Raw genomic sequence first — 27,590 nt, 5'->3', positions numbered from 1 at the left:
GGAAATGTAGAGATATAGACCGCATAGAAAGTAAAGACTGTATCTTTTGTTCAGGGTGGTCAAAAAGTAAACTACTTTAAAAGTCGGCTTTTGTTTCATATTTTGCTCATTTGTATCACAAAATATATACTCAATGGCAGTCTTCGTTTTGGCACATGAATGATGCCTTTTCTGGGAAGGCCTTATTTCTGAAGACAAGACCATTGGCTGGATGCGAGGGGCGTCTCAACGAGAGAACAGGTTGGACGTATCACTGAGGCCTTGCCTTGTTAAACTTTGCAGTCTAACAATTCCATGGGTCATAGAAATCTCTCAATCCGTTAAAGGACCACCTGTTAAAGACACTATTTACACTTGCAGGGGCCCCAATGTCAGTCCCCTAAGCACCATGGAACCCAAGATAATTACAACGCCGTACCAGGAAGTAATCACACTCTGTAATGAGTAAGTAAGTACAATTCTAGCGAGCCAATTCAGAAGAACATTTACCTTTCCTTACAAAGTATTGTAAACTTGATCATAGTTTTAATTTAGGCTGCCTTCACATTATTTTCTCCACCTTTTATCAGGACTATGACTTTGAATGGAGTGTTCAAGTATAGCAATTTGTAGCACTGACAGCAATACCTCTAGAGGAAGGTTCAAATCGCATCGACCAATCATTAGTTATTGCAACATCTTTCTAGTCAACCTCATTGCAGCCTTTTCAGACTTTTTTTTGCTGCTTCAATCCTGTTAGTATGAATGCAGCTATGGGCGTTTTTCCCATGCTCTCTAGATGAGCAACCATTCGCATACAGCCCAGAGAGACAGAGAGAGAGAGAGAGAGACAGAGAGAGAGAGAGAGAGAGAGAGAGAGAGAGAGAGAGAGAGAGAGAGAGAGAGAGAGAGAGAGAGAGAGAGAGAGAGAGAGAGAGAAATAAACAGATAAATAAAGAGAGACAGAGCAGGGGAGGTGTGCAGGAAAAAGAGAACGCAATCAGCCCCACTCTGTTGGTGCTATGATTTCATTACAATCAGGTCTGGTAGCCGTCGCTGCGCGTGTCTACCGCTCAGTCCCTTCCCATGTGACCTGTGGTGCAGCGCTGGGCGCAACACAAAGCGGCATGCTTAGGATAACACAGAGAAGCACTGGTGCGCGCCAACGCCACTCATTGAAATGGAAACCGCGGGCAGCGGCATCTACGAGGGGAGGGGCGAAAGGAAGAGAAGAGAAAAGAGAGGGTTGTAAGTGTATCAAGGTCGAAACTGAGCCTAGGGTCACAAAACTAAAATGTAATTCTGGCTGGTTTGCAGGTTTTTTTTGGGGGTGTACAACAGAAAGTTTATCACATAGTGGTTGCCACAGCATTTGTTGTCAATCTTTTCTTGGGCAGTAGGATAGAGAAAAAATGACAGATGAAAAGCCGGCTCCCCAATCGTCTCCTTACAGTAGCCGCAAAACATCTGTCCACAGTATTTTACATTGATCTTTGTCCCATTGTCTGTTGAAGTGTCGCTGACCGCAGTCCATCCTCAGTGTGTACGCCAATCAGGAGTTCAGCATGAAGAGGTGAGACGCATGCAGGCGTGTTTTTATGAAATTAAAAGTAACAGAAGTATATTGTGAACACAAATCAACATTCTCGTTGAGTATAGCCATCTATAGCAAAAGTTTTAAAGAAATTTCACATTTTTCGATATTCTTCGTAGATTTCCTTCATCGTTCTCTTCTTTTGATCTTTGTTCACTCCTTTCTCTTTTATCTTTCATCCTCTATTTATTTTCCTTATTGTCTTTGTGCGTGTATGTGTGCGTTTGTCTATGTGTGTGTGGGTGTGTTTGTCATTCAAGAAAATAGAATCCCCTCTGTGATGTAGAAGTCTAATTACCCCTCCAACCCCCCCCCCATCAAGCTCTGGCCAGGCCTCAGTATTGCGTTCCTCATTCGCATGATGAAAATAGGGCTTTCTCACTCGTCATAAGATTTAGACTTTTTCTCATCTCAAAATTCACATTAAGCACCTCGAGTACACACCAAACTTACTTCTCAGATATTCACGGAAGACCGGTGCGATCTCCCCTTTCTCTTGTTTAAGATTTTCAAGTGTTTCATATGCATCCCTAGCCTGGGTTTGGGTGAGTGCGATAGGCTAGGGCTACTGGGGGGAAAAGGTGTAGGGGATTTGGCAACGTCTCAATTATCCAGCGCACACTTCTGTGTGCCTGACCTAATAAAGTGGCAGATTTTTGCTTTGCTACCAGGTATTGCACTTGCAATACCATGCCTGGATTTGGTTGGATGTATTGGGGCTCGCGTTGTTTAATTGAATCTTCCCTTCTCTTTCTTTAACAACATGATTTCCACGTCCCCATACAGTAAATAAGCACTGGTGATTCAATTAACCTCATGTAAACTCTCTTCTAGACTACCTTGGAACAGGGCAAAGTCTCTGGTCTGAGCCAAACAATAAGTAAAAACAACTCACCTCACATGAGATCAAGCGTGATGGGAATTAGTGGACAATGAGTGAGTTCCTTACTTACAACACTCTCTCGAGGACAACAACGTCTGCTCCCCATCACATGGTCAGCCAGGCGCACGTTTGAGACATGTTTATCGCGAATGATCTCAAGTGTGTAAATCGCATCTAGATCGAATCCTGCGCCGCGACGTCTGCATTTGATTACCCCAGCCCCACAGAAAACCAGATCTGATATGTTCCGCTGTCGTCGGCCCGATGTGCTCAAGAGCCCAATGTTCTCTGGTTGATCTGGGGGGGAGTGTGTGTGTGTATGGGGGGGGGGGGGGGGGCATCTGTACACTAGATATAGAACCAATTATAAGAAGAAGATGGAAAAAAAAGCACATCGATGTAGTGCCACGACCACTTCCCCCCCCCATCAACCCCAGCCTCCCCCTGTAACCTCCGTCCTCTATCCTGACCCCCCCCCCCCCCCCCCTAAACCCCCACTTATCGGTCGAGCCCGATGAGCAGGCGGGTCTTCTCCTCCTCCTTCTTGCTCTCGTTCTTCAGGTCGGCGAACACCTGGGTGAAGTAGTGCGGGTCGGTGTTGATCTGCAGCATCTTGCCGCTCATGCGCCCGATGATGTCCAGGCAGCGGTCCCAGAAGGCCTCCTTCTCCGCCTCCACCAGGAAGGGCTTGAGCGGGTAGGAGATCTCGTTGCCCATGTAGGAGTAGGACAGGTAGAGGCAGGTGAGCAGCGAGGCCTGCAGCTCGCGCTCCGACGCCACCTCCGAGGAGACCACGTCGCGGCACAGCATGTAGAGGAAGACCACGTTGGCGGGCGTGATGAAGCCCTGGTCCTGCCAGCCCTGCAGCAGCAGGGAGCGGTCCACGGAGCGCAGCCAGAGCACGGGGTCGGTGGGGGAGAGGCGCTTCAGACGGTAGCAGCGCCGGCACAGGAACTCGCCCAGGCTGCGCATCAGCTCGCTGGTGGAGGCCTGTTGAGAGGGGGGGGGGGGGGGTAACCATGGGGATGGGGGTGGGAGATGAAGAGGAAGATTGAGAGTTTAGAAATATAGATAGTTCATGAATTATTATATTTGACATTTACATTTAGCACACATTTGAATCCAAAGCAACCAGTGAATACTGAAATCCTCAAAAATAATACTTCTAGTACTACTACTACTACTACTACTAGTAGTAATAATAATAATAATAATAAATGAAATTTATATAGCGCTTAATATGGTACTCTAAGACGCTTAGTAGTAAGAATATGAATCGTAACAACAATAATCCATCATAATCTTGAACCTTGATGAGTGTGATGGGACATTAAGAGGAATATTTAGCTTTAGAAATATAAATAGTTCACGAACAATAATAGTTTTCATCTAGCAAACATTTTAATCCAAAGCAACCAGGGTATAAATGAAATCCCCCCCAAAAAGAATACTTCTACTACTTTCATGCTACTGCTGCTACCACTATAATACTAATAGCATTAATAGTGACAACAACGTCCTCTTGACCTGTACGATGACCCGTTTGGGCGTGCCGGTGGCGTTGGACACCTGCGTCCCGGGCCCGGTCAGGGAGCTCTTCTTGCCCAGGAGGGAGGACACGTTGGCCAGGGTGCGGGAGGCGGGTATGTGGAAGGAGGTAGTGTTGTTGTGGGTGCCGCCGCCGGCGGCGACGGTGGTGGTGGTGGTGGTGGTAGCACCGGCGGCGCCGTTAGCGCCCGCGACCGCCAGCGCCACGCCGTCCTGCCCCGAGGTGTACGACGACAGGTTGGCGCACGACTGGGACTTCTTCAGCCTCATGCTCCCGGAGGCGGCGGCGGCGGCGGCGGCGGCGGCCTCGGGCGAGGCCCCACCCTCCTTGCCCCCGTCCCCGCCGCCGCCGCCGCCCTCCGACGGCAGCTTCTTGGAGCCTTTCCGCTTGGACGAGGCGGCCACGATGCGTTTCCATGGCAACGAGCTGATGATGGACGGCCGCTTCAGGCCCTTGGCGGCCGTCGGGTCCTTGGCGTTCTTGCTGTTCTGCACGGCCGTGTAGTGGCCCACCGTGGCCGGCCCGTCCTCGAACAGCGCCGCCTTGCGGTAGCCGGGGGACAGCGACAGCACCGTTCCCATGGTGACCCAGGAGGGATGCCAGCGAGGGGTTGGGCAGAAGAAACTAAACTAATAGTACAACCAGGAACGGTGGGGGTGGGGGGGGGGGGGGGAGACCAAAGAGGAGAGGCCAGAGTAGGTGGGGAGGGACGGAGTAGGTGTGTCCGGTGGCGGAGGTGGGGAAGTATAGCCGCAGGTTTTCAGCTGCAGGAGGCCTGACCTATGAAGGAAGGAGAAGGCACACACCTTTAGTGTGGAGCCTTCATCATCTGTGAACATGGAAGGACTTCATCGTCCAAGAGCAACAAGGAACATGTCTGATTGGAGAAGCAGAGCTGTGTGATCGCTTTGAAACTTAACAGGAAATGCAAGCTTGCTTTGTGTAAAATGAAACATAATCCTAAGCAAATCAAAGTGCTGAATATTTGATATCTTTGTCTGTTCGCATTTGTTACATGGTTAGAGCTAAGTCAGCAATCCAAAGCTATAGATTGATATTTCATAAGTAAATAGGACAATGGATGCATGGAATTACATTTCAGGTCTAGAAAACGACATTCCTATAGGCATACTATGGCCCACTGTAAGTGGAACCTACACATTTTGCAACCAGGCTGTTCATATGCATGAATGGATCTTGTAAACAGGGCCTGCTGGTTTGTTGTTATGGCTTTACGATGAATCATTATTCATATCCTTATCCATCCATGCAGTACAGCTTGCATCACTATTTACAAGGAATCATTCACGTTCATATTGAATCGACACCTTTGAGCCTTTAGCGACACATTCGAGCGTCAGGTAGGCCTATAGCCTCATCGGCGTCTGTTCCCCATCGCCGCTCCGATGTGCTCATCTGTATTATATAAGGAGCGATAAGCCCCCGACGGCTGAGGAGGAAATGTGCGCAAGCATCCATCTTAACTTCAAAATGGAAGCCCTGAAAACACCCCCTCCCCTCTTCACGGGGTAGCTCCAGAAAGGAAAAAGAAGTGGAGTGAGTCTATAACCTTGATCGATAGGCCGAACCTAAATGATATTAGGCATATTCCCATTTAGGTGCATTGATGTTGAATGCAATTCCAACATTGTGCTGTCGTCAAGTCCGATTTTATCCGTTTTTTATTGATTGAAGCTGAACCAAATTAATAATTCAGCACACAAAACACAAGCCTGGTAAAAAAAAAAAAAAAAAAAAGATGAATGGGCTCTAAAAAGGATCTAAAAATAGGAAAACCTCAAAATGCTGGTGATTTCGGAATTTAGTCTACACGTTTAGGTGCATGCGTCTAGAAGACATGCATCGCGTCATCTGCAGCCTATATTTCATCCGATTCATGCTCATAGATAAAAAAAACACACAAGAACATCACGTTTATTCATCGGGCCTACATACCTCTAAACGAGTAGAGCTCTCCCGGCGAGTGCATGTAGAAAATCACACACACTGACCCATGGCAGGTGGGCAAACGTGATTAATATCCTTCCACTTGGAAACCTGCAGCGCCGTGGTCCAAATCCCCCCCAATCCCCCCCCCAGTCTCCGCGTCGCTGCGCGCTGGATCGGAGCTGTCCTCGGTCCTGGGCGCGAATGCACTTGGCTCCGACGTCCTCCTAACCTGCTATAGGTGCAGCATATACATGCACAGACAGTACACCTCGTCCCTTGCGGACCTACTGAGCCTTGGAGACCTCCATGCAGGGCCTGTATGCAGATGCTCAATGTTTCCCTCGCCGATGGAAGAGGAGATGGAGAGCGGAGGGGCAGCAGCGTGCTACTCTTGCAGTACGGGAGAAGATATCTTCCATTTAAAAAGCGAAAACCTATATGGTGAGGAGGGGATTAAAAAAGGCTCGTGCCGGCGACGACGTCGACCGCGTGCGAAAACACAAATGAACCCTCAACGTAAAATAAACACAAAAAACTAATGCCGAGAAAATGGCTACTATGAGGTCTATAAATAGATGTGTACCCTCGGCTTAGCCAACCCGCGTAAGAAAAAAAGAATCCCCCCAGCTTTTTGATGCGGGTATCCGCAGTTATTCGGGTTGGTTGTGATGGAGAAACGACGCCCTGTAATTGGTCGAGCGTCGGATGCTGCGCTCGTCCGTCGCTGTCGCAACCGTCTGCGCTCGAGCGCCCATTGGTCACCGCGGGGTGGCGGCCAATGGCTGACGGCTGCAGGCTGACTCGCTGCTGGATGTTTCAGAGGCCCAGATGTGCTGTGTGGGAGATGCTGTTATAGGGACGCACTACGTAATACACGCGCTTGCCCCCCTAAACAATGGCACCACGACAGGCCAAGAAGGTGCGCCCCAGTTCTGTGGAATAGGCCTGCAGTGAGCACCCATTGTTGTGTTTATTCAATTAACGTTTACATATGGTTTGATGGCCATGTATGTGTTTTTACACACAGGGGGTGCCAGATATCAAGGCTTTATGCTGGATTCATTCTCAAATCCATGCGATCAGAATTCAAATCATGAATGTCGGCACTTTTAGGCTCTGATGTTTGAGGTTATATGCCTATTTTGTGTAACTGAACATGTTTAAGTTATGATATAACATTATATAGGTTAGAAACGATGGCAATGTGGTAAACGATAAGGGAAGGCAACTCAGATACATAGGAAACAAAGACTACAATATTCTGGCTTAAATGTAAATACATGTAGAATTGGCATATGAGCAATAGGCCTGTCTGCAGAAAAATATTGCATGGATGGATTTGAAAACTTGAATACGCTTGAATATTTGAACAGTTATTTAAAATGCATAAATTGGGACGAAACGCCTATTCAGCTGATATTGGGTGATAATTAATAATGACATATATTTGTTTTCAATAGTAAAATAATTAATGATGGTTAACGTTTATATTTTTACTTATCGATGATGCTTCTCTTCTTCACTAAACTACAGAACCCAAGATGCATTACGCTTTTACACTAGCAGCGCGACTTCCGGGGCACCAGGTTAAAAGCTGAAATGCTCTACTTGAGCCTATGCACTTCTCAAGCTCTTTCAAGATTGGTGTTTCAGGCGGTTCGCCTTGTATTCAGATATAATTAACTAATACTAAACAAGCTCTTAAGATGGATGCCGTGAACAGACATCGCTCTCTTTATAAGGGAACCACGCCGCCGTGGAAGGAAACCTATAGGAAGGTGAAAAGTTGTGCAACTAGCTCGGTAGCATGTTGTGGACACAACAAATAATGTTCACGGTTGTTTCTTTGCTTAATCAATAGCGATGTGTGGATCGACTGAAGAACAGTCGATCCCGGCTGTTGGATCGATACCGTCAGATGGAGGAAGGCCCTCAGCCTCCCGGTGCAAAGGGCTCCGTGGTCCAGGAGGTGATGGAGGAAGAGTGGACCGCCCTGCAGTCAGAGGACCGCTCTCTGCCCTCGCTATGGGGGCCAAACGGCCCTGGACAGGTAGGCTCGTTGTGTCCGCAATATTGATTATGGTGTTGAGCGCAGTGTGCTTTGTAACATTGCTGTCTGCGATTTTCTGGGATGTATATGGATATTTGATCGATAGGTCAACATTGACAGTTTGTGAGTGTATGCTTTCTTTTTTATTTAACAGATGTTTGGTGCCATGAAGGAATATGATGAACTGGCGATGCTAGAGGAGATCCAAAAGGAGCTCATCTCGCAAGGTACAAAACTCGAGTCTCACAGCAACTCTTACTGTTATGAAATTGGAGATGTTTCTTCTGGGAATGGTTCAAGATCCGATTTTTTTTGGTTTTATTGTTTGTCAGAGCTTTCCATCATTGAGGAATACGAGAGGAACCAGCAGTTTGAGGAGCAGTACATCTCGTCCATCGTAGAAGGAAGGGAAGAGGATGCCATCCATATTATTTGCCCAATATGCCACGGGTATGCCTTTTGAAATAATCTATGGATTGTTTTCTGTATGAAATGTATTGTTATGTTTGTCTATGATGAACGAAAACTTTTAATCGTAAAAAGAGTTTTGGAATATTTACATTATGCTGCAGTAAGCATTTTTTGTTCATTCCACTTTTTAAAATGATCTAAATCTGTCTGTCTGTCCGTCTCAGGGTTAAATCCATACATTGGATTTAATCCTGAAACCTTGAAACAGAAAAAAAAAAACGTGGGCGAATAAGATGCTCATTTTAGCTTTAAATGAGTGCACACTTTTGTGGATGTTGTTTTGATGGCAACACATAAATCTATTTCCTGTTTGATCTCTTTTTTCAAGGAACCACTTGACCATCAACAGCCATTTTGTCTCCTGCCCCTGTGGAATGTATATCAACACAAAGGTATGTATCTCTTTTGGTTCTCTAATGGTGTTTTCCATTGGCACATTTTCGCATTGCCAGCCTACAGCATTGCCGTGCTGATTTGAATTTCCACAACCAGTTTAAAAGCCTTGTGCATACCGTATAGGGCTGGGTATTGCCAGGTACCTCACAATTCAATTCGATTCGATTCTTTAGGTCTTCATTCGATTTGATTTCGATATTGATCCAATTGCTTCGATATCGATTCAATAATACGTGCAGATGACAAAAATACCTAAATATTATTTTGAATAACCATTTCAAAATTAATTAGCCATTTCATAGTGCTCTAACTAGCAAAAAGGGAATACACCATTGTATAGTATTGTTCCTGAGCTAAACTTGCAGCATAAAAGTGATAATCATAACATGGACAAATGTAAAAGGACATGTACATTTAGGCATACTCGCTTCTAGATTACAATGACTGAGTAGTATGCTTCTTTTTTTTATGGAAATCGATTTCCAAAAAGTTCTGAATCGAAATTTAATCGAGAACAAATAAATTGCAGTGCATTGATGAATCGATATTTTTACCCAGCCCTAATACCGTACTTGAGGTGGACCATCTCCAACGTCCAACTGCAAACCCCAAACATACGTGTCAAAACAAATCAATCAGGTTTTATGGTAGGCTATAATATAAAACTAAGTAGCCAATTCAAGTGTGAGTCTTGATGTGCTATTGAATCAAGACAAGCGTGTCAGCCATTAAAGACGACCGCACGGGAAGCCCGTTTGTAATAGAAATGCAAACCCCAGCCACCCTGGGCTGACGGGCCAGTATAGTATAGTGGGAAATGCCATGTACGAAACATCAATTTCATTTTTTCATTAAAGAAGGTCCGGTTTTGTGTTAACATGGTTTCACATGAAATCAATATTGGTGCTACTATCATAGATCACAATAACATTTGTATATTTGAGTATTATCTTTAAAGAGCACCTATTATGCTTTTTCAAATTTTATGACCTATAAGCGTTGTGATAATGATTTATAGTCATGTTTAACCATACTAAAGTGTCAAATAATGACGTACATGCATTTAGACGTGTTCCCTGCTGACCGTCTGGGCTGGCTGTGCAGAGCGCTAAACACTAGGGACGCCGGGCGCCATTCACTTTTTAAAATTTCCGGGATTTATCTACGTAGAACAATCCGGATTTTCCATGGATGGTAATGCTGCAACGTGCTCTTCCGGAAGTAACCAATCACAACGGAGTGGGGTTGGCAGGAGGGGGGCGAGGGGGTGGAGGGGGACGAAGCCGAGTGTTGACAGAGAAAGCGCTCAGATGAGAGGAAGAGTTTCCCGAAAATCAACATAGTTGTTTGTGCTGTGATTCGTGTCAGGTTGCTCTATAGGAGTCATGAATAAGAAATGAAGACCAGAAAAGTAGTAAAATAGGAGATCTTTAATGCATGCGCATGGCTTTCCATTCACTTCTGCAAAGTGCAGTTTTTGACATCCAGGCCAAAAGTATAAAGGTGACTCTAGACTGGGGGGCTAAAAATCCCCCCGCCATTGAAAAAGTTTCAGGACAAGGGCGTTTCATTCTATTTCTAAAATCCCCTTAAACTTTTGGCTAGTTACATTTCTACAAGCCAACTAACTGGACAAGGGGCCACTAGTTCATTTAATCGGAGATTGCCCTTTTTAAATTGTGTTGGCAACAATAACAGAAGCTTGTCAACCAGGCCGATCTCTGTGATTTATTTATGTCAATATATATAATATCTTTCAGCACTGCAACGTCACTCCTGAGGTGGTGCAGAACCTCCTGGAGCTGAGGTTCGCTCAGCACATGGAGGGCTGCGTCCACCACCCTGTGTTCTCCATGGCCGCAGACACGGACACCTCCACAAACCTCGTGCTGAGCTGCCAGGTAACACTGTAGTTATTCAGACTTCTGCATGTGCTGAATATACTTAAGATTGAAACGATGATAATGTTTAGAATTGTCGTGTCTCAAATAGACTGTAGTCCTTACAGCTACATACATAGGCTACATTTGCACTGTGTGCGTATAAATACCTAAAACAACAGAACTCTTGCTTATTTTGGGGGTTTAACTGCATATATCAACCAAAATAGTTTTTATGTTTTTCCTATTATACTTTTTGTGGAAATCTGTTTTCTGATGGTCAGCTATGGATCAGTTTCATGATAATAAAAAAATAAGAATACAATTATATTTGTCACACTCAAAAAAACATTAATAGCCATGCATGCACATTTCATGGTCAGTATGGAGTAAGCATGCATATATTAGTCACACACGTATCTATTAATCTGATCCAAATGTCAATCCGATCAAGGGTACCTCTGTTAATATATATTTTTTGTTTTTGTGTTTCAGGCTTGTGACTTCTTGTCCATTGTCCTGTGAAAGACCCTGCTGACTCGTCAGATGTATTTTAGTGTATATTTTATCCGTGACCCTCTTTTGTGCAAATAACATTAAAGAAATATTTTTATATAACGTTTTTCAGTTTATATTTATTTATTTTTATAAGGGGGGAAACACCGGAGTCAGAGCTTAAGGGACACCTGTAACCCACTTGTAGCTTGCGTTAAACTGAAGGGGTGAACTATTCATAAGCTTTAAAAACAACAAATGTTACACAAACTTTAGGTGTATGTAATGTTATAGTATATAGTATAGTTATAGTTTATATTTTTTCTGTAATGGATTTTTCTTTTGTTTGGCTTTGTTGTTTACAACATCTTTGGCGACGAAGTAATTCAGAAAATGTTGAAATGCATCTTTCCACTGCATCCCAATGTGAAGTTCGAAAGTATTGAGAAGGTATCAGATAAAGTTTAGTTAACTGAATGAATACATATGGAAAATAATATTGAAATTGAAAGTAGCAGGAAACATGGAATTATATATATTTTTAAATAGTGCATTCTGCATTTCTGGACGTGATGTTTGATTGCTTCAGAAGGAGCTACCATACCTTTACACTGAGAGAACAAGAGGTGGCAACATTGATGCATCATGCATCAGGACCTAACCGGAAAGCGGGAGGGGGGCAGAGCTGCAGCCAGAATAGTAAAGATGGCAGCCGTGGCAGTGGCTGAGTTTCAGAGAGCACAGTCTCTGCTCGGAACGGACCGGAATGCCTCTATTGACATCTTGCATTCTATCGGTAAGCGGGGACATCACCGGGTCCGCTCAAATAGATCCAGACGGGGGGTCCGCTGATGTGTTTTCATTGTGTGTTCAGTGAGGCTAGCTCGAGTGGCGGTTAGCGGAGGGTTAGCCGGTTAGCACGGCGCAGAGACTGGTCCACAGCCCCGTTCTCCCACAGTGAGTCAGCAGCAGCAGGTTAGCTTCATACCGGCTAGCCCGCTAGGCTAACGTTGGCTAAATGGCTCTTTCATTGTGAACTTGGGTGACAGTTTGTGTAGTGTGCGTTGGTTTAAAAGGCAGACTCTCTAGCAGCGACCCAGCGGCGGACAGACAAATGTGTATCTATGTATGGAGTGTGAATGACAGTTTCTGTACAACGTTAACTACTTAGGAATAACTCCTGTCAGCGTTGTGTGTGTATTGTCAGAGCCACAGCGGGGAGATAGTTGTGCACAGTTGGATCCTCTGTTTGACAAGTGGAAATGTGTTTTTATTCGCATTTGAGCAATGCCTTGAAAAAATCGCTAAAGAGTCATTTAGATATTTGTTCACATGAATAGAGAAAGTGAATGTGAGCATTAGAATGCTGTTTGTGATTTAAAAAAAATTGGAAGCAGTTAAAGTATTAAGAGTATTTTCTTTTATCAAAATCCTATATGTTGAATAAAATGTGGAAATAACAATGCTCCTTTGAAACTTGAGTAACTGGTTGTGTGCGTGCGTGTGCGTGCGTGTCTGTGTTGTAGTAAAGCGCGACGTGCAGGAGAGCGATGAGGAGGCGGTGCGTGTGAAGGAGCAGAGCATCCTGGAGCTCGGCGCGCTGCTCGCCAAGACCGGACAGGCTGCAGGTATCCATGGAAACATAATATTGCAAGCTTCACTTCGGTTTTTGCACACAAACGTTTAACTGTGCGCTCGGTCCGGTTTTGGAAGTTACTCCGCGGTCTTCCAGGTCATGACCGATCTATGATGTCATCTTAAGTATCTGTGACGCATCATGTGCAGGCACTAAAGATGGATGGAAAGATATGACAGCTGAGCTGCATGATTGGACCGCCACTTAACTGTGTTTATTGGACGTGCTGTTATTATACTACTGTGAAACATGGAGGACATGCCGGAAATAAGTTGAGCACTGCAATCAGCTGCGTGTGTATCATCCTTATAGTTCATGTCATTTTCTCCGAGGTGCAGTATAGTTACACAAGTTTGACCAAAGTCATACTTGGGTCACACCTCGTAATGGCTTACTTTCTTTAGTTTGTTTAAACAGTAACGCAGCTGATTAGTAAAGCTGTTCATTCTGAAGGCATATGCATGTCTGATTTTTATTTTATTTCTTGTTCTTGTAGGCGTTCTTAATCACATGCTGTGGATGTTTTACGGAGGATATAACATTAGCCTTATGTCAAGATTTACTGGCTCTGTTTTTGTTTTTTTTCCTGCATTTTACTAAACCCACCCCCCTGTCCCCCCTCTCCTCCACGGTGCGTTCCCCCAGAGCTCGGGGGTCTTCTGAAGTATGTGCGGCCCTTCCTCAACTCCATCTCCAAGGCCAAGGCTGCGCGGCTGGTGCGCAGTCTGCTGGACCTCTTCCTGGACATGGAGGCGGCCACCGGCCAGGAGGTGGAGCTCTGTCTCGAGTGCATCGAGTGGGCTAAGACGGAGAAGAGGAAGTTCCTGAGGCAGGCCTTGGAGGTGAGCGGCGGCCTGTGATGCATCCTCAACTGAATACCGAGTAGTAGGCCGCAATTAGTGCTGAGCTCGGATAGTCCGGTATCCGTTCGTTGGGCGGGTATTCCGTTCTCAATTCAGTATTCAAATGCTTCGTTTTTCTTTCTTTATTTATTTATCTACCACTTTGAGGTCATTAAGTTGATGTAAAGTGTGTTATAAATTTATTATTTATGAATCAAGCGACTGTCTAATTGTGAAATGTATTTAGGCTTCAATACTGTCTCCTTCACAGTATGGTGAAATTATAAAAAGCCTTATGTCGGTGGAGGCGAATCTCACCATCTGAGAATACAACAAGACATAAGAGGTCAGACTAGACTGACTAGACAATGGGGAGGTCTATGTGGGAGGAGAAGTGGTTAAGGAGACAGGGAAGGGGAGGACATTGTGTGAGGCAACGACAGTCCGCTGGTTCTAGTCCCTTCGTACTTGCTGCATCAGAAACATGCTGGCTCATGAGACATGGCTCCTTGCTCCAAATAAAACCTTTTGCTGTGATTACGTTGTAATTTAATTAAAAGGTGACACATGTCAGGGCTTAACGTCGTGTGTGATGGGTTAGAAATGCCATAGTCTGTCTTCTGTCTGCATGCTCGTGGGTGAAATGCTCCGTGAGACTATCTGTTCTTGTAGACCATGCACCTCCGTCTGTGTTTGACTATTTCCTTTGAGACCAATTCCTGACCCATCCTTTCCCTGATTGGTTGGCCAAGTCACCTTTCCTGTCAGCTACTTTCGCAGAAACACACACTTCGTTCTTCTAAGAAGAGCTTTTTTCTTGGTTGTTTGGATTTTGAAATCGTAGCCGAAGGATGACCCTGAACAGCTCCGTATAAATAACCGCTCTGAAACCATTCGAGGAAGCTCGTAACTTGGGCTGTTTTTTCAGCGAATGCCAACAGAGAGGGATCAGCTGAAGGTCAAAGCAGGGCTCTGAAGGAAGCTCACTTTTCAAAGGAGCTAGGCTAACCGCGCTGAACAGCAGTGGTGTAGTAAAGGCATAAGCAGAGGGCGTTGAAGGTTTTTCAGTCAAAACACAGGACGACGAATATGAAAACGAAAATTTGAACCACACTGTATTCCCTTTCAAAGAAGGCTACAGAGAATACTTGCCTACTGAATACTATTGGAGCCCACAACTCCAACCTCTGTTGTCGGTCCGCTGTATATTACCACCATATAATGGACAGGGCTGAGAGGTAGGAGATGGACTAGACTAGACTGGCCTGGCACTCAGTGTAGTCCAGAGTATGGATGAGCGCCTTAGAGGAAGCAGAGCCTGTCTGTTCCCCGGGATGACGTTAGTCTGTCCTCCGAACTCTAAACAGCTGGAAAAGCCCTCCTTCCTCGAGGGGAGTCTGTGGTACTGGATTGATCTGTAAATATTTTATTGGAGGTCCAACTTTGAGGCCTACTTAAGGAACAGATACATTTCACCAATTATATTGTTAATTCTATATTGTAAATTTGGTTTCACTGGTGAATTAATGATTGTCTGCAAGTTTACTTCTGGATGCATGTATATTTGCGTTGCACAATTTTATTTAAATGACATTTATTTAATGGTATTAGCATCTGTTTTCTTGTTATTTAAATAGCTACAGGAAACGTGAACCGTTATGTTTAATTCAGGTTCTGGCACAACTTTTGTTTGAACTGCTCTCCCCCTGCAAGCTGTGAGACGACTGATCGTCCTGTGTCCTCCTCAGACTCGACTCATCTCCCTGTATTTTGACACAAAGCGTTACCCGGAAGCTCTGCAGCTAGGTGAGGATCTGCTGTCCAGCACGCCGACGTCCATACACATTCTGTTTCTTTCTATTGCACATCTCTCGATAATAACATCGCAGGTAGCCTAGGATCAATACCACATTACGACAAATCGTAAGCAGTAGAAAATAATTGTCCATCCTTCATCAAATAAGTGTTTTGTAGAATATACATATTAGCACACTAGACTGGCAAACAGTAGTGTGGTCATTGTTCGTCTGTGTCTGATAAAAAATATAAGGGCCACATTAAGGAAATGCATTTTTGGAGTTTTTGGCAGGAATGTTTTTTTTTTTGGGAGGGGGGGTTGTATTTTATTTTATATTTTATATATGTTATTTCTGTTCATCTGTCTCTTTTGAAAAAGTATGGGGACTCAGAGGTAGTTAAGGCGTAATGGGAGTCATTATACTTTTTAGACAAGTCTTTCTTTGTGGATAATGTGGCCAGTACATGTACCTATTCATCCCACGTTGTACGGCAAGTTGTACAAACGTATGCCAGATGCACGCGTTATGCCCTTCTGAACGTACGTTCCTTCCACCACCCCCAGGCACCCAGTTGCTCCAGGAGCTGAAGAAGATGGACGACAAGGCGCTGCTGGTGGAGGTGCAGCTGCTGGAGAGCAAGACCTACCACGCCCTGAGCAACCTGCCCAAGGCCCGCGCCGCCCTCACCTCCGCCCGCACTACGGCCAACGGCATCTACTGCCAGCCCAAGCTGCAGGCCGCGCTCGACATGCAGTCTGGTGAGGGGAACCAGGACGATGCTCCCTCGTGCTTTGAAATGACTGGTTTTACTTTGGTTCGGCGCATTGCCCCCTCGTTTACGGGTTGGACTTTGTAGTTCAAAGTCCAATCTGTAGCGGGGTCGGCTTAGCTCAGGAGGTAGAGCAGTTGTCTTGTAACCGAAAGGTTGCTAGTTCGATCCCCAGCTGAGATCCCCAGAGTGTTGATGTGTCCCTGAGCAAGACACTTAACCATGCTGGCTGTCGCCTTGCATGGTTGACTCTGCCGTCGGTGTGTCAATTTGTGTATTAACCGATGTAAGTCGCTTTGGATAACGGTGTCTGCTAAATGCCCTAATGCTAATTCTATCTCAGTTGGGCGATGGTTTCTATGATCAAATTGTCCTGTCATTATTTTTTGTCATTTTAGCAAATACACAATTGAATTGCCTGCGGGAGGCGGGACTGCCAAAGATCTGTTCTCAGCGACAGCTGTGTCTTTCTAACGATGGTTCCTCTTTGAAAATAATCTATTGGTAGTGTGTTGAGAGAGGGCAGAGCTTTGTGCTCATTTGGGTTACATATCCTGTTTATTAAACGCAACGCTAACCAATATTGAACTACCCTCGTACTATTAAAATGATGTAATGAAAGGTAGATTCCCACAACCTGCTGCCACCTCCTCTCCTCAAAACCTGCGTCTCATTACGGTTGATCCTCCACCGATATCACTGGTACGGCCGGTCGGGTCAAATTGCAAGAAAGATGTGTGGTTTAGATATTGCGATCACAGGCTCCGGGACGGGGTATGGCGGTCTGATGGGTACTGGGATACGATGGCATGGAGGGAGTTTTAGGAGACGAGAAGCAGGTTTTTGAAGGAGATGCAGCACTTGACCGAGAGACAGTGAAGGTGCAGGAGTGTGGGGGGGGGGTTTGGTGCAGGTGGCAACCCTTGCAGCTGTCTTAATCTCTTCTTGGAGCATGTCCAGGGCTTTGCGTGGAACCACTGACAGTTGGAATTAATCCAGAGGGGTGGTGATGAGTGATGTTGACTGTTGTTTTTGATCTGGCGGAAGGCAGATTTGCTGTGTTGGACTAGAATGACAGGATTGTCTGGAACAAGTACCCAGACATAAACTCACTCACCCTTTTAGTGTCACTGCCGCCAGTGTATGGCTAGTCTGTTTACTCCCTGTCAAGTTATCGTTTAACTTCTTCGCTCTATTGATTTGGGGTTTTTCCTTCCTTCCTTCCCTCGCTGTTTCTATTCAAAGAATGCTGCTCCATTGTTTTAAATCGATACCATTTTAACTCTTTCTATCCGGACATAAACGTAAAAGACTGCGACGACCTCAGCGTTGTACAGGTTGTACATGTAGGCACTGGGAACCTGAGGACCATCAGTAATGTTTTCCCCCCCTCCCCCCCCCCAGGGATCATCCATGCGGCGGAGGAGAAGGACTGGAAGACGGCCTACTCCTACTTCTACGAGGCCTTCGAGGGCTACGACTCCATCGACAGCCCCCGGTCTATCACATCGCTCAAGTACATGCTGCTGTGCAAGATCATGCTCAACCTGTAAGCGGCTTCTGCCTCCAAATGCACCTGCAGACACTAAAACAACCCTGCACTCACAAGCTGTTCCAGTATCATGTCAATCAGGATGGTGACGTCGCTGCGCTGCAGTTTCATGGCTTTTATCAGCCATACGCAGCGACCCAAATAAGATAATTCTGTATACCTGCGGCACATGAGAATCGTTCACGCCGAGAAGTCATGGTGTATGTTCAACAGCCTGTTTAATAAGGGTGTTCAACGTGCTGAGGTTGGCTTGTTGATCCACAGGCGTAGAGCTCTAGCTCTGCCTTTCCACCTGCGTGAGGTGGTGCTGGTGGACCCTTGCTTTATGCTTTCCAGACCTCCATTCCTTTCTACTGAAACCAACCCGAAAACGGTGCAATCCGGTTTAGTTCAAAGGCTTTGAGCGGATCGGGCCCGATAATAATTCCCACTAAAGCACTTCAGGGCGTCCTACTCAGCCTTACAAGCGGTCAGGGACAGTTAAAGTCAGGCGTCTGGCTCAGGGACGCCTAGCTAGGAGCCGTGGATGGGACATGACCTGGTCTGTCTCCTGAGCCACTTCAGACCCTGACTGGTGGCAGAGAGCTGATGGGTCTATCTGGGGTGTCTCTCCCTCCCCTGCAGGCCAGAGGAGGTTCACTCTCTGATTGGAGGAAAACTGGCACTCCGGCATGCTGGCAGACAGGTAAGTGTGTGTGTGTGTGACCTCTTCATATCACAGATGGAACCATGCACCCCTCATATAGTGTTCTGGCTGTAGATTAATTCAGAGTGAAACCCTTTAACTACAACGGTTCAATAAATCTGTACGCCACATTACCTTAAGACTGGTGTTTATAAATGGATAACCATACAAAATGCGGATGGAGACATTAGGAATACTGAAAAACGCTGCTGTGAATGCTCCAAACATGCAAAATATGACATATTAATTATAATCATTCAATAATGATTGTGAATATTTCTGTCTTTCTCCCATTCCCTCAGACAGAGTCACTCAAATGTGTAGCGCAGGCCAGCAAGAACAGATCCCTGGCAGACTTTGAAAAGGTAGGCTGTTCCTCCTCAGTGCCGAGGCTGCTGCCGTTTGAATCCTCCACTGTGAGGGAGCACACTGATACGGATGCCCTTCATAGTGAGCCTGCGGCTAGGCCGATAGTGATCATCGCGACCAACCGCGTTCTGTCTGTTATTTGATCCGTGAATACAACTCATTCATCCTAGACGTTTCACAAGTTGACGCAGGGAGCAGAAAATTGCTGTTTAAATGGTGGTTTATTTATTAACGTTTCACATTAATTAATAATAATAATCATTGATCCGTTTTTTATAGCGCTTTACTAAGTACTCAAAGACGCTTTACAAATAAGGAAGGAATACATACAGACAGTACAGACGATCAAACAAAAGGGAAAAATATAAACAACACCACAACAATAGGCAACACATTAAGAGAGCGGGAGAGAGTGGAAGATGGCGGAGGATGATTTGTCAAATGTTGTAGGTGGTCCTGAAGAGATAGGTTTTAAGTTTAAGTAGGCTTTTAGTCAATTAAGTCAGGTATCACTACCCCCTGAACATTTTGAACGAATCTATTAGTAAGTTCAAAGATGTCTGATTGTAATAAAAAAGCTAAACTTAGTATCTATCCTTCTCCAATGTAATGTGTCTTGATGCGCACATGTGTTCTGTCGTAGCGTGAACGTGACCTTACTGTCGTGACCTTAATGCCCCCCCCCCCACACACACACTCAGGCGCTGACAGAGTACAAGCGGGAGCTGAGGGACGACCCCATCATCAGCACCCACCTGGACACCCTCTACGACACCCTGCTGGAGCAGAACCTCATCAGGGTCATCGAGCCCTTCTCGAGGGTCCAGGTAGGACCCCCAGAACACCCCCTCTCAACTGATCCGTTAACGGACGTTGCTGCTTGAGAATGTGGTGGCAGGTGGTGGACGTTGTTGTGCCTGTGTTCATGGTTCTCCTGTTCTCTTTCTCTCCCCAGATAGAGCACATTTCCACATTAATCAAACTCAGCAAGGTGGGATTTTGAATTTGAGTCTTAATGTTTTGTATCACGATTTGCCTGAGTTGCAAATGTTGAGAGACAAAGTATGAAGGGTTTTGTATTTGTTTGTTCAACAGGGAGACGTAGAGAGGAAGCTGTCACAGATGATCTTGGATGAGAAGTTCCACGGTAGGCATATGAGGTCCAATCAGCCATCTGTACTGAATGAAGAAGGGCTGACCAGGCATCGATTAAGTATCGCAATTTCTTGCTTCTGCAATAATTATTCAGGTTAAATCTAATTGAGCCCTGAAAAATATATATAAATATCTTCATTGAAAGAGCGAGGATTCATTCACTATCCGCTCGAATGATGACTAAGAGTCAAATTAATCGTGGGCAGCCCTAGCATTGACCAACACTTGTTCAGCGTATAAAAACTGTCTTGTACTTCACGTTCCTCAAAGTATCTCTCCACCCTCTGCATTAAAAAACCCTTCAGATCAAAATCTCCCGCAGTGCATTCGAACGATCTCGATGTTGAGATAATCACATGCTTCCCGCTAATTAGAAACTGCGAGTTAATTACAGCTCTGCGTTGGGTCTCTCCGGCTACTGCATATAGCGTTTTTACGACCGCGAGTCGATGAGATTGAGTGTTAAGGACCCGACGCATCGGCAGATGGGGGCGCGACAGACTGTCTGAGCGCGACAGGAAGCGCACTGGGTGAAACGGATGTGGCGCCGTGTGCCCTCCAGGGATCCTGGACCAGGGCGCGGGGGTGTTGATCATCTTCAACGAGCCGCTGGTGGACAAGACGTACGAGGCGGCGCTGGAGACCGTGCAGAACATGAGCAAAGTGGTGGACTCCCTGTACAACAAGGCCAAGAAGCTGTCATAGGTGGGTGCAGTGCCGGAGTGTCGGTGGCGTCCGACCCCCGGGGGGGTGTGGGGGCCCTTTTGTTTGGGAGTATGTAAAGCGTGTTCAAACTTGAGGGAAGAGCCAGACGGTTCTCGGTGGCTCTCTAGGGCGTCTCTTGGGAGTGCCCTTCCCAAGAATAACAAATACATGTTGGTGCCTTTCACACAATTCTGTATTTGTTAACATTCAATTTTATTTTTATAGGACTTAATCATCATTTCGGTCTCAAAGAGCTTAACAGGCCAAATGTGTACGACACATTGGCACCTGGAGTACATTTACAACATGAGAGATTGTAGTTTGATTGCAAAACCAAACGCCTTTTTTAAAAAGGACAGATTTCTTACAGATTAGGCTTCCTCTAAAGTCAATGTTTCATACACTGTTAGATCAATGATGTCGATATTCAACATGTTTTCTCCCAAATATCAAGGAAATCTTGGGGCTCTCTGGGAACTGTGTGAAACATTGTGCAATGTGTAAACAGAACTAATCTGATGGACAAATCGACTCTCAATGATCTGATGAGATTATCTTTTATTATGTCCCACCTTATCTCCTGCTAAACATTGCGGTCCTTTCCTTGTCCAATCCCTTAAATGAAAAACACTACAGCCGTTATGTCTGGGGAATACTCTTAACTTATAGTTGTGATGGTAACTGATATACAACTTCATAAATAAATAGAAAAAAACTAATGCTGCTCTATTTAGAGACACAAGGGTGTGACATAAGAGGAATATCACGGGCACTGCACGCTCGTTGTAATCTTCCCTTTTGGGGTCCGGCCCAGTCCAGTCGATGATGTGAACGAGACCGACCGACGGTGACCTGTCCTGACCCGGGTCGGTCCTGATGTGTGTTCCGTCTGTCCTTCCAGGGAGGTGGAGGGCCCGCCCACTGTCTCCGGGGTCCAGAGGGACGGCGGCCGGTCGGAGCCAGCCGCCGCGACCTCTCAACCAACCCTGGGCCAGCAACGAGCGGAGGAGGCAAAACTAAACACGGCCAATAAGACTCTGTAACCAACCCAGCCGGCCAGTGAAATCAGATGTGTGTGTGTGTGTGGGGGGGGGGGGGCTCATCGACCAAAAGGAAACAACCAATGTGATCACCCCCAACACCCCCCACCCCCACCCCCTCAAAACTTGTTTCCATCCTCCCCTCTTCTTCACGTCTGACTGGTTACTGCTGCTGCACAGGGCTTCCCCTATGGACCAATCCTGGCACTGCGCTCATCTCTCTACCGACCACAGGTTGCCAATCCACACTGTGGTAGCCTCTCCTTCCCCCTTACCTTTCTCCCGCTCTCGCTCTCGCTCTTGCTCGGTCTCTCTCGCTCTCGCTCTTGCTCGGTCTCTCTCTCTCTCCCCCTTCTCTCTCTGACTCTCTATCTCGCTCTCTCTCTCTCCCCCTTCTCTCTCGCTCTCTCTCGCTCTCTCTCTCTCGCTCTCTCTCTCGCAATCTCTCTCTCTCTCTCTCTCTCCCCCCCTTTTCTCTGTCTCTCTCTCTCTCTCTGTCGCTCTCTCTCGCTCTCTCTCTCCCCCCCTTTTCTCTCTCTCTCGCTCTCGCTCTCGCTCTCTCTCTCTCTCTCTCTCTCTCGCTCTCTCTCTCCCCCCCTTCTCTCTGTCTCTCTCTGACTCTCTATCTCTCTCGCTCTCTATCTCTATCTGCGCTGGTGATCAGGGAATCATGTAAGAAAAAGTTACCAATAAAAGCCCCCCCCCCACCACCATATTTAGTGCAAATACATTCTATGAAAAGAAGTCTACACCAAGATGTGTGAGCGAAACAAGTGTGCACTGGGATGGAGGCCGTAACCGCGGCGACCGACTCAGCTTCCCCCTTCAGTTCCATTCCATTCGCCAAGCCTCCTCTGTGAAGACTTCGACCTCGTAACGTTTATAGTTTTTTTTTTTTTTTTCCACCTCCTGGTTTAGCCACAGAGGCACCCTCTCTCTCTCTCTCTCTCTCTCTCTCTCTCTCTCTCTCTCTCTCTCTCTCTCTCTCTCTCTCTCTCTCTCTCTCTCTCTCTCTCTCTCTCTCTCTCTCTCTCTCTCTCTCTCTCTCTCTCTCTCTCTCTCTCTCTCTCTCTCATATTCTCGTTCTCTCGCTCTTTACCACCAATAAAGAAAAACAACTGTTTGGGAGAAGAGCAAAAAAAAAATATCTTTCACTCCTCCTGTCTTCTCTTCGCCATGCACAATATACACATGCGTTGAACTTTAACCCCTTCTGCCCTTTTTTTGTTTTAAAGAAAGTTGTGATTTCGGGACACCTGGGTACAAACCTGCACACCGCGATGTGCAAAGAGGCACATTGCATCAGGTTGAACATTTGTCGGTGTGCTGCAAGGTTTTCTTTTTATCTTTTTATTCTTTTGGATATGGCATAATGCAATGTCAACAACCTCTCTCTCTCGCTCTCCCCCTATCCTCTCTCTGCCCCCTCTCTCCTCCCTCTCTCTGCAACTAACTCTCCAAAACTTCCCCATTTGTATATATTGTTGCCAACCACTTGTTTCCAAACCAACTCGGACGCCCTCCTGCATCAACACTGTTGGTTCTCCTTCTTCTCCAACCGTAAGGAACCGAACCAACGCGTCCCCTTTAACCGCGGCGGCCGAGTCGAGGAAACCTGTATGAGCCCTGACAACGGGAAGACTCGTCTGAGACCCGTTAGTGTCTGAACTAAGAGACCAGAGGGGGGGAGGGGGGGTGTACATTACGCTGTATGTGGTCAAGGGCCGGGGAGGATCTGACGACATGATACAAAAAGAAACAGAAATGCTAATAAAAAAAAATAAGCTGATGTTTTTGTGACGTTTTTCTTGACTGTCTACTTTTGTTTACTTTTATGTATATTTGTCGAGTAAACCTTTAAAAAGAATGAGGGCATGAGTTGAGGCTAGTATTGGAGCTTTTATTGTGGAAATGCAGTGTTTAAAGTGCTATGAATGAGTTATTCTGTTATTTGTGTCCGAATCTACCTATCATTTTCATCTTATTATGCCTCATCAACAATTAAACACGAAATTAGACTAATGTATTGCGTATCTATTTTATTTTAATTTAAATTTCACAATTTATCACAGAGTCAACTGGATGTCCGAGCTCATGCCCTAATAACCACAAACAAATAATATCTTTCCTGATATTGACTCGGAGCAGGTCCATTAGCATTTGAAAAGTCGCGTAGATCTTGTCTTAAGTGGGGGTCTGGGGGCCATTTGGGCCTTGTCGTTGCATTTGAATGGGGATGAGGCTACACCTTATCACAACCTCATTATGCTCCGCTTGCTCAGTGCTTAAGCCCGCTGAGCATGGCATACGGAGCGTACTAACCAACCAACTAACTCAGAAACTCGTTTGTTTATTATCTTGTATCTTGGCGAGAATATGGAGCCTGCGCTCTGAATAAAAAGTAATGAGACGTGGAGTTTACAGTCTCCCCGGCCCTGTGTATGTGCTCATCAGAGAGAGAGAGAGAGAGAGAGAGAGAGAGAGAGAGAGAGAGAGAGAAGAGGGGGGGGGGGGGAGAGAGAGAGAGTTACTGGAGGTTTCTGCGGGGAGGAGAGGGTAGCCAGACAGGCGACAGTCAGGGACGTCTGGCCCTCGGGGCGAAGGCAGGGAGCGAATGCCCCGCCGAGGGAGCCAATGGGAAGGCGCTATTCCGTCCTCTGCCGTGCACTGCTCGGCGCGCCCTGTAATTTGGAGTTCCAGTTGGGTTGGGTGCCGCCACAGTGAACAGCTTCGTCAGGGGACTAGAGAGAGAGAGAGAGAGAGAGAGAGAGAGAAAAAAAAGAGATCCTACTTGCATCGGATTTCTAACCCGTCACAATTAAGAAAACAAACATCGAGAGACTTTGGGGGAGCCATCATCTGATAATCCTAATCTATTAGTCCCGGGACGAGTTTTTGATCTTCGATTTGGACCATGAATGGGCAATCTGCGTCCTGCTTCGAAGTGGATAAGAAGCCCTTCCTGGCCGGTAACTCTCTCCCAGGGACGAAGGAGTCGCCGACTCTCCCGGAGTCTTCCTCCACGGACCTGGGCTTCTACAGCGGCCACGGGAGCCTCCAGCAGCAGCAGCAACACCACGGCCAGCAGCACGACTTCTACCCGGCACAGCAGCAGTCGTTCGCAGGCCAGCCCCTCAACCCCTACTCGTACCACCATCACCACTACAACCTGAGCGGGCCGTACTCCACAGGTAAAGCCGAGTACCCCCCCTACCCGTCGCCCCCTTACCGCCAGCAAGGAGCATTCAGCCGGGCGGGGAAGTCACCGTTGGAGGATCTCGGTGAGTTCGGAAAGCCTGCGACGCACACACACACGCACGCACGCAAGCACAAAGACAGTTGTGTCCACATTTGATGGACTGTCGATCGGAGAGAACGTGCGAGACAGTGAGACGGTAGTTCATGCAAACGAAGTGGGAGTTTAGTGGGATCCTGTTGTTGGGTGTGTGGATAGATTCGAGTCAGCAAAACCAAACCAAATCCTCAGTTTGGACCTGAATATTCGGCTACAATAAAGTGTCCTGTTGCCTTATCCAGCATTACGCACGACGAGATGGAGAGGACTTCTGTGCCATAAATGGACTGAGGTCCTCTCAGGGGTCCACATGAAACACTTGAAACAGTCCCGTGTAAAACCGAACATTACAATTAAATATAAACATTCAAATCATTTACACAAGCTTCAGACTGTACTGTCTAAACCTTTTTTTTTTATGTTTATTTTTAATGTGACTTGAATGTGGACATAAGATATACCACATTAGATTCAATTCCAGAAGAAACACAAGTTGACATGCTGATATAGCTCGGCAGTTTGACATTCCAATTGGGAATTGACTGTTCTGGCCCCAGGGCATTGGCCCGGGGCCACCTCAGGTGCCGCAACACGTCACGGCTGATCTTTGACTCATTCCGGTACGGCGGACTTTATCACGCAACGTTTCCCGCTCTCGTTTTATGATTTATTCATTCCTTATTGCTCAGGCGGCAGGAGACACGCTGTAGGCCTGACAAAAACGAAAGAAGTGCAGCCTACGGGATTAACATGCAAACACACACGCACGAACGCACGCACGCACACGCGCACAAACACACACACACACACCTCTATCCACTGTCTGTGGTAGACACACACACACACACACACACACACACACACACACACACACACAAACACACATACACATCTAGATCCAGCGTCTGTGGTAAACACACACACACACACACACACACACACACACACACACACACACACACACACACACACACACACACACACACACACACACACAAACACACACACACACACACACACACACACACACACACACACACACACACACACACACACACACACACACACACACACACACACACAGACACATACACATACGCACACACCAAAATTATACGTTTAGAGTGCGATGGAATTTCTTTGAAACTCTGTGCTTGTGGCAGCCGCATCTATTTATACTGAACTACTACAGCCTGTGCGGCTGTAAGGGCCCATCCATCCATCAAGAGCACTCGTCTGACATGTTGGACGTTCTCCTACAAGGGGTTATTCAATCCAAAGTGGTTCATCATAACTCGGATCGTCCCGATTTGAACGTCCCCTTACGTCCGTCTTCCTCTCCTGGTTTTCAGTGAAAGAGGAACCAGAGGTGGAGGTTCGCATGGTCAACGGGAAGCCCAAGAAGATCCGCAAGCCCCGCACCATCTACTCCAGCTACCAGCTGGCCGCCCTTCAGCGGCGCTTCCAGACTGCGCAGTACCTGGCCCTGCCCGAGCGGGCTGAGCTGGCCGCCCAGCTGGGCCTCACGCAGACACAGGTACAGCCAACAACAAGACGTCGCAATGTTAATCTAATGGAGGACTTTAGACAGAGATTTTAATGGTGTCAGGAAACTGTCACCGAATTTAATTAAACTAAATATCATTTTGTTTAATTAAATTATCTTATGTGAGCTTAAACCTTTTTTGAGTTATAATCGTTCATGTTTCTATTGTTTTATTGTTTTTACATAGGCTATTATTATTTGACACACTCCCCAGTTGGGAAGCTTCACTAACAGTCAGACGGTATCCAAGTTATTGCCATGGCATTAATCGGCTGTAGGGTTTTATGAAATCTGTCTGTATTTTTTTATTGGGATTAGATATAGGCCTATTCAAAATAAAAATTCAGTCGCTGATATGTATTCCACTCTCTCTTCTCTTTAGGTGAAGATCTGGTTCCAGAACCGCCGCTCCAAGTTCAAGAAACTCTACAAAAACGGAGAATTCCCCTTGGGGGATCTGCCCATCGACCACAGCCCGGACGCCAGCGACTCCATGGTTTGCAACTCCCCTCCATCCCCTGCCGTGTGGGAAAATAAAACCACCAACAACAACAATAACAACAACAACATCAACAACGACGAGGAAGGCAGCGGCGTCGACAGCAACAACCTCAGCAGCATCGGCAACAGCAGCAGCAGTAACCGCAAAAGCCATGCACTACTGGAAGACGCCAGCAGGGGGCATGGCCTTTACCAGTCTCCGGTCAGCTCGACTGCGGCCTACATGGCGGAGTACACGCACCAGAACTGGTACCCGCAGCACGGCGTGCATTTAGACTTGCCGGCTTCTGCGCCCGCACCGCCGTCATCACAGAATTTGGGAGCCGTGTACTGAGTCATCGTCACAAGACTGCAAGAAAATAAAATGCCCTGCAGGTGTTTTGATTTGGAAAACCTCTGCGTTTTGGTTCCTCTCTCAATGGGAGGATTGTGAGGCCTATTTTGTATTT

General features: G+C 46.4%; 4 protein-coding genes across 5 annotated transcripts in view; 3 read left to right on the top strand and 1 right to left on the bottom strand.

Moving 5' to 3' along the window:
• Positions 1–2,931: 2,931 nt before the first annotated feature.
• On the bottom strand, positions 2,932–6,606 carry LOC115534416 (cyclin-dependent kinase 5 activator 1). Its single transcript, XM_030345400.1, has 3 exons — positions 5,962–6,606; positions 3,984–4,785; positions 2,932–3,446 (listed from the first exon to the last, which is right to left on the bottom strand). The coding sequence occupies exons 2-3, from the start codon at positions 4,584–4,586 to the stop codon at positions 2,955–2,957; spliced, it is 1,095 nt and encodes a 364-aa protein (XP_030201260.1). The 5' UTR covers positions 4,587–4,785; positions 5,962–6,606; the 3' UTR covers positions 2,932–2,954.
• Positions 6,607–7,505: 899 nt separating this feature from the next.
• Positions 7,506–11,374, top strand: rpain (RPA interacting protein). Of its 2 annotated transcripts, none has more exons than XM_030344478.1 (7): positions 7,506–7,733; positions 7,817–8,005; positions 8,160–8,232; positions 8,338–8,455; positions 8,805–8,868; positions 10,633–10,773; positions 11,248–11,374. In XM_030344478.1, exons 1-7 carry the CDS (start codon positions 7,662–7,664, stop codon positions 11,275–11,277), a joined length of 687 nt encoding a protein of 228 aa, XP_030200338.1. In that variant the 5' UTR covers positions 7,506–7,661; the 3' UTR covers positions 11,278–11,374. The 2 variants fall into 2 exon arrangements, with proteins under 2 accessions (XP_030200338.1, XP_030200347.1); XM_030344487.1 differs by having other exon boundaries at positions 7,517–7,729.
• A 529-nt stretch (positions 11,375–11,903) lies between these two features.
• On the top strand, positions 11,904–21,864 carry LOC115533945 (26S proteasome non-ATPase regulatory subunit 11A). Its single transcript, XM_030344467.1, has 13 exons — positions 11,904–12,043; positions 12,774–12,875; positions 13,529–13,725; positions 15,474–15,531; positions 16,088–16,282; positions 17,698–17,842; positions 18,470–18,530; positions 18,833–18,895; positions 19,601–19,726; positions 19,855–19,890; positions 19,995–20,046; positions 20,617–20,759; positions 21,661–21,864. The coding sequence occupies exons 1-12, from the start codon at positions 11,953–11,955 to the stop codon at positions 20,757–20,759; spliced, it is 1,269 nt and encodes a 422-aa protein (XP_030200327.1). The 5' UTR covers positions 11,904–11,952; the 3' UTR covers positions 21,661–21,864.
• A 2,552-nt stretch (positions 21,865–24,416) lies between these two features.
• The window catches only part of LOC115539408 (homeobox protein Dlx3b), a 3,928-nt gene continuing 754 nt past the window's right edge, over positions 24,417–27,590 (top strand). The window contains exons 1-3 of the mRNA XM_030350417.1: positions 24,417–25,080; positions 26,447–26,631; positions 27,023–27,590. The exon at positions 27,023–27,590 is cut by the window's right edge and continues 754 nt beyond it. Of these exons, the coding sequence (XP_030206277.1) occupies positions 24,714–25,080; positions 26,447–26,631; positions 27,023–27,475 (1,005 nt within the window). The 5' untranslated portion in view covers positions 24,417–24,713 and the 3' untranslated portion in view covers positions 27,476–27,590. The remainder of the gene's footprint in view (positions 25,081–26,446; positions 26,632–27,022) is intronic.

This window comes from Gadus morhua, chromosome 2 (assembly GCF_902167405.1).
Source record: "Gadus morhua chromosome 2, gadMor3.0, whole genome shotgun sequence".
NCBI lineage: Eukaryota > Metazoa > Chordata > Actinopteri > Gadiformes > Gadidae > Gadus > Gadus morhua.
The sequence above is the reverse complement of the archived record's forward strand: the minus strand, read 5'-3'. Positions and strand labels throughout refer to the sequence as shown.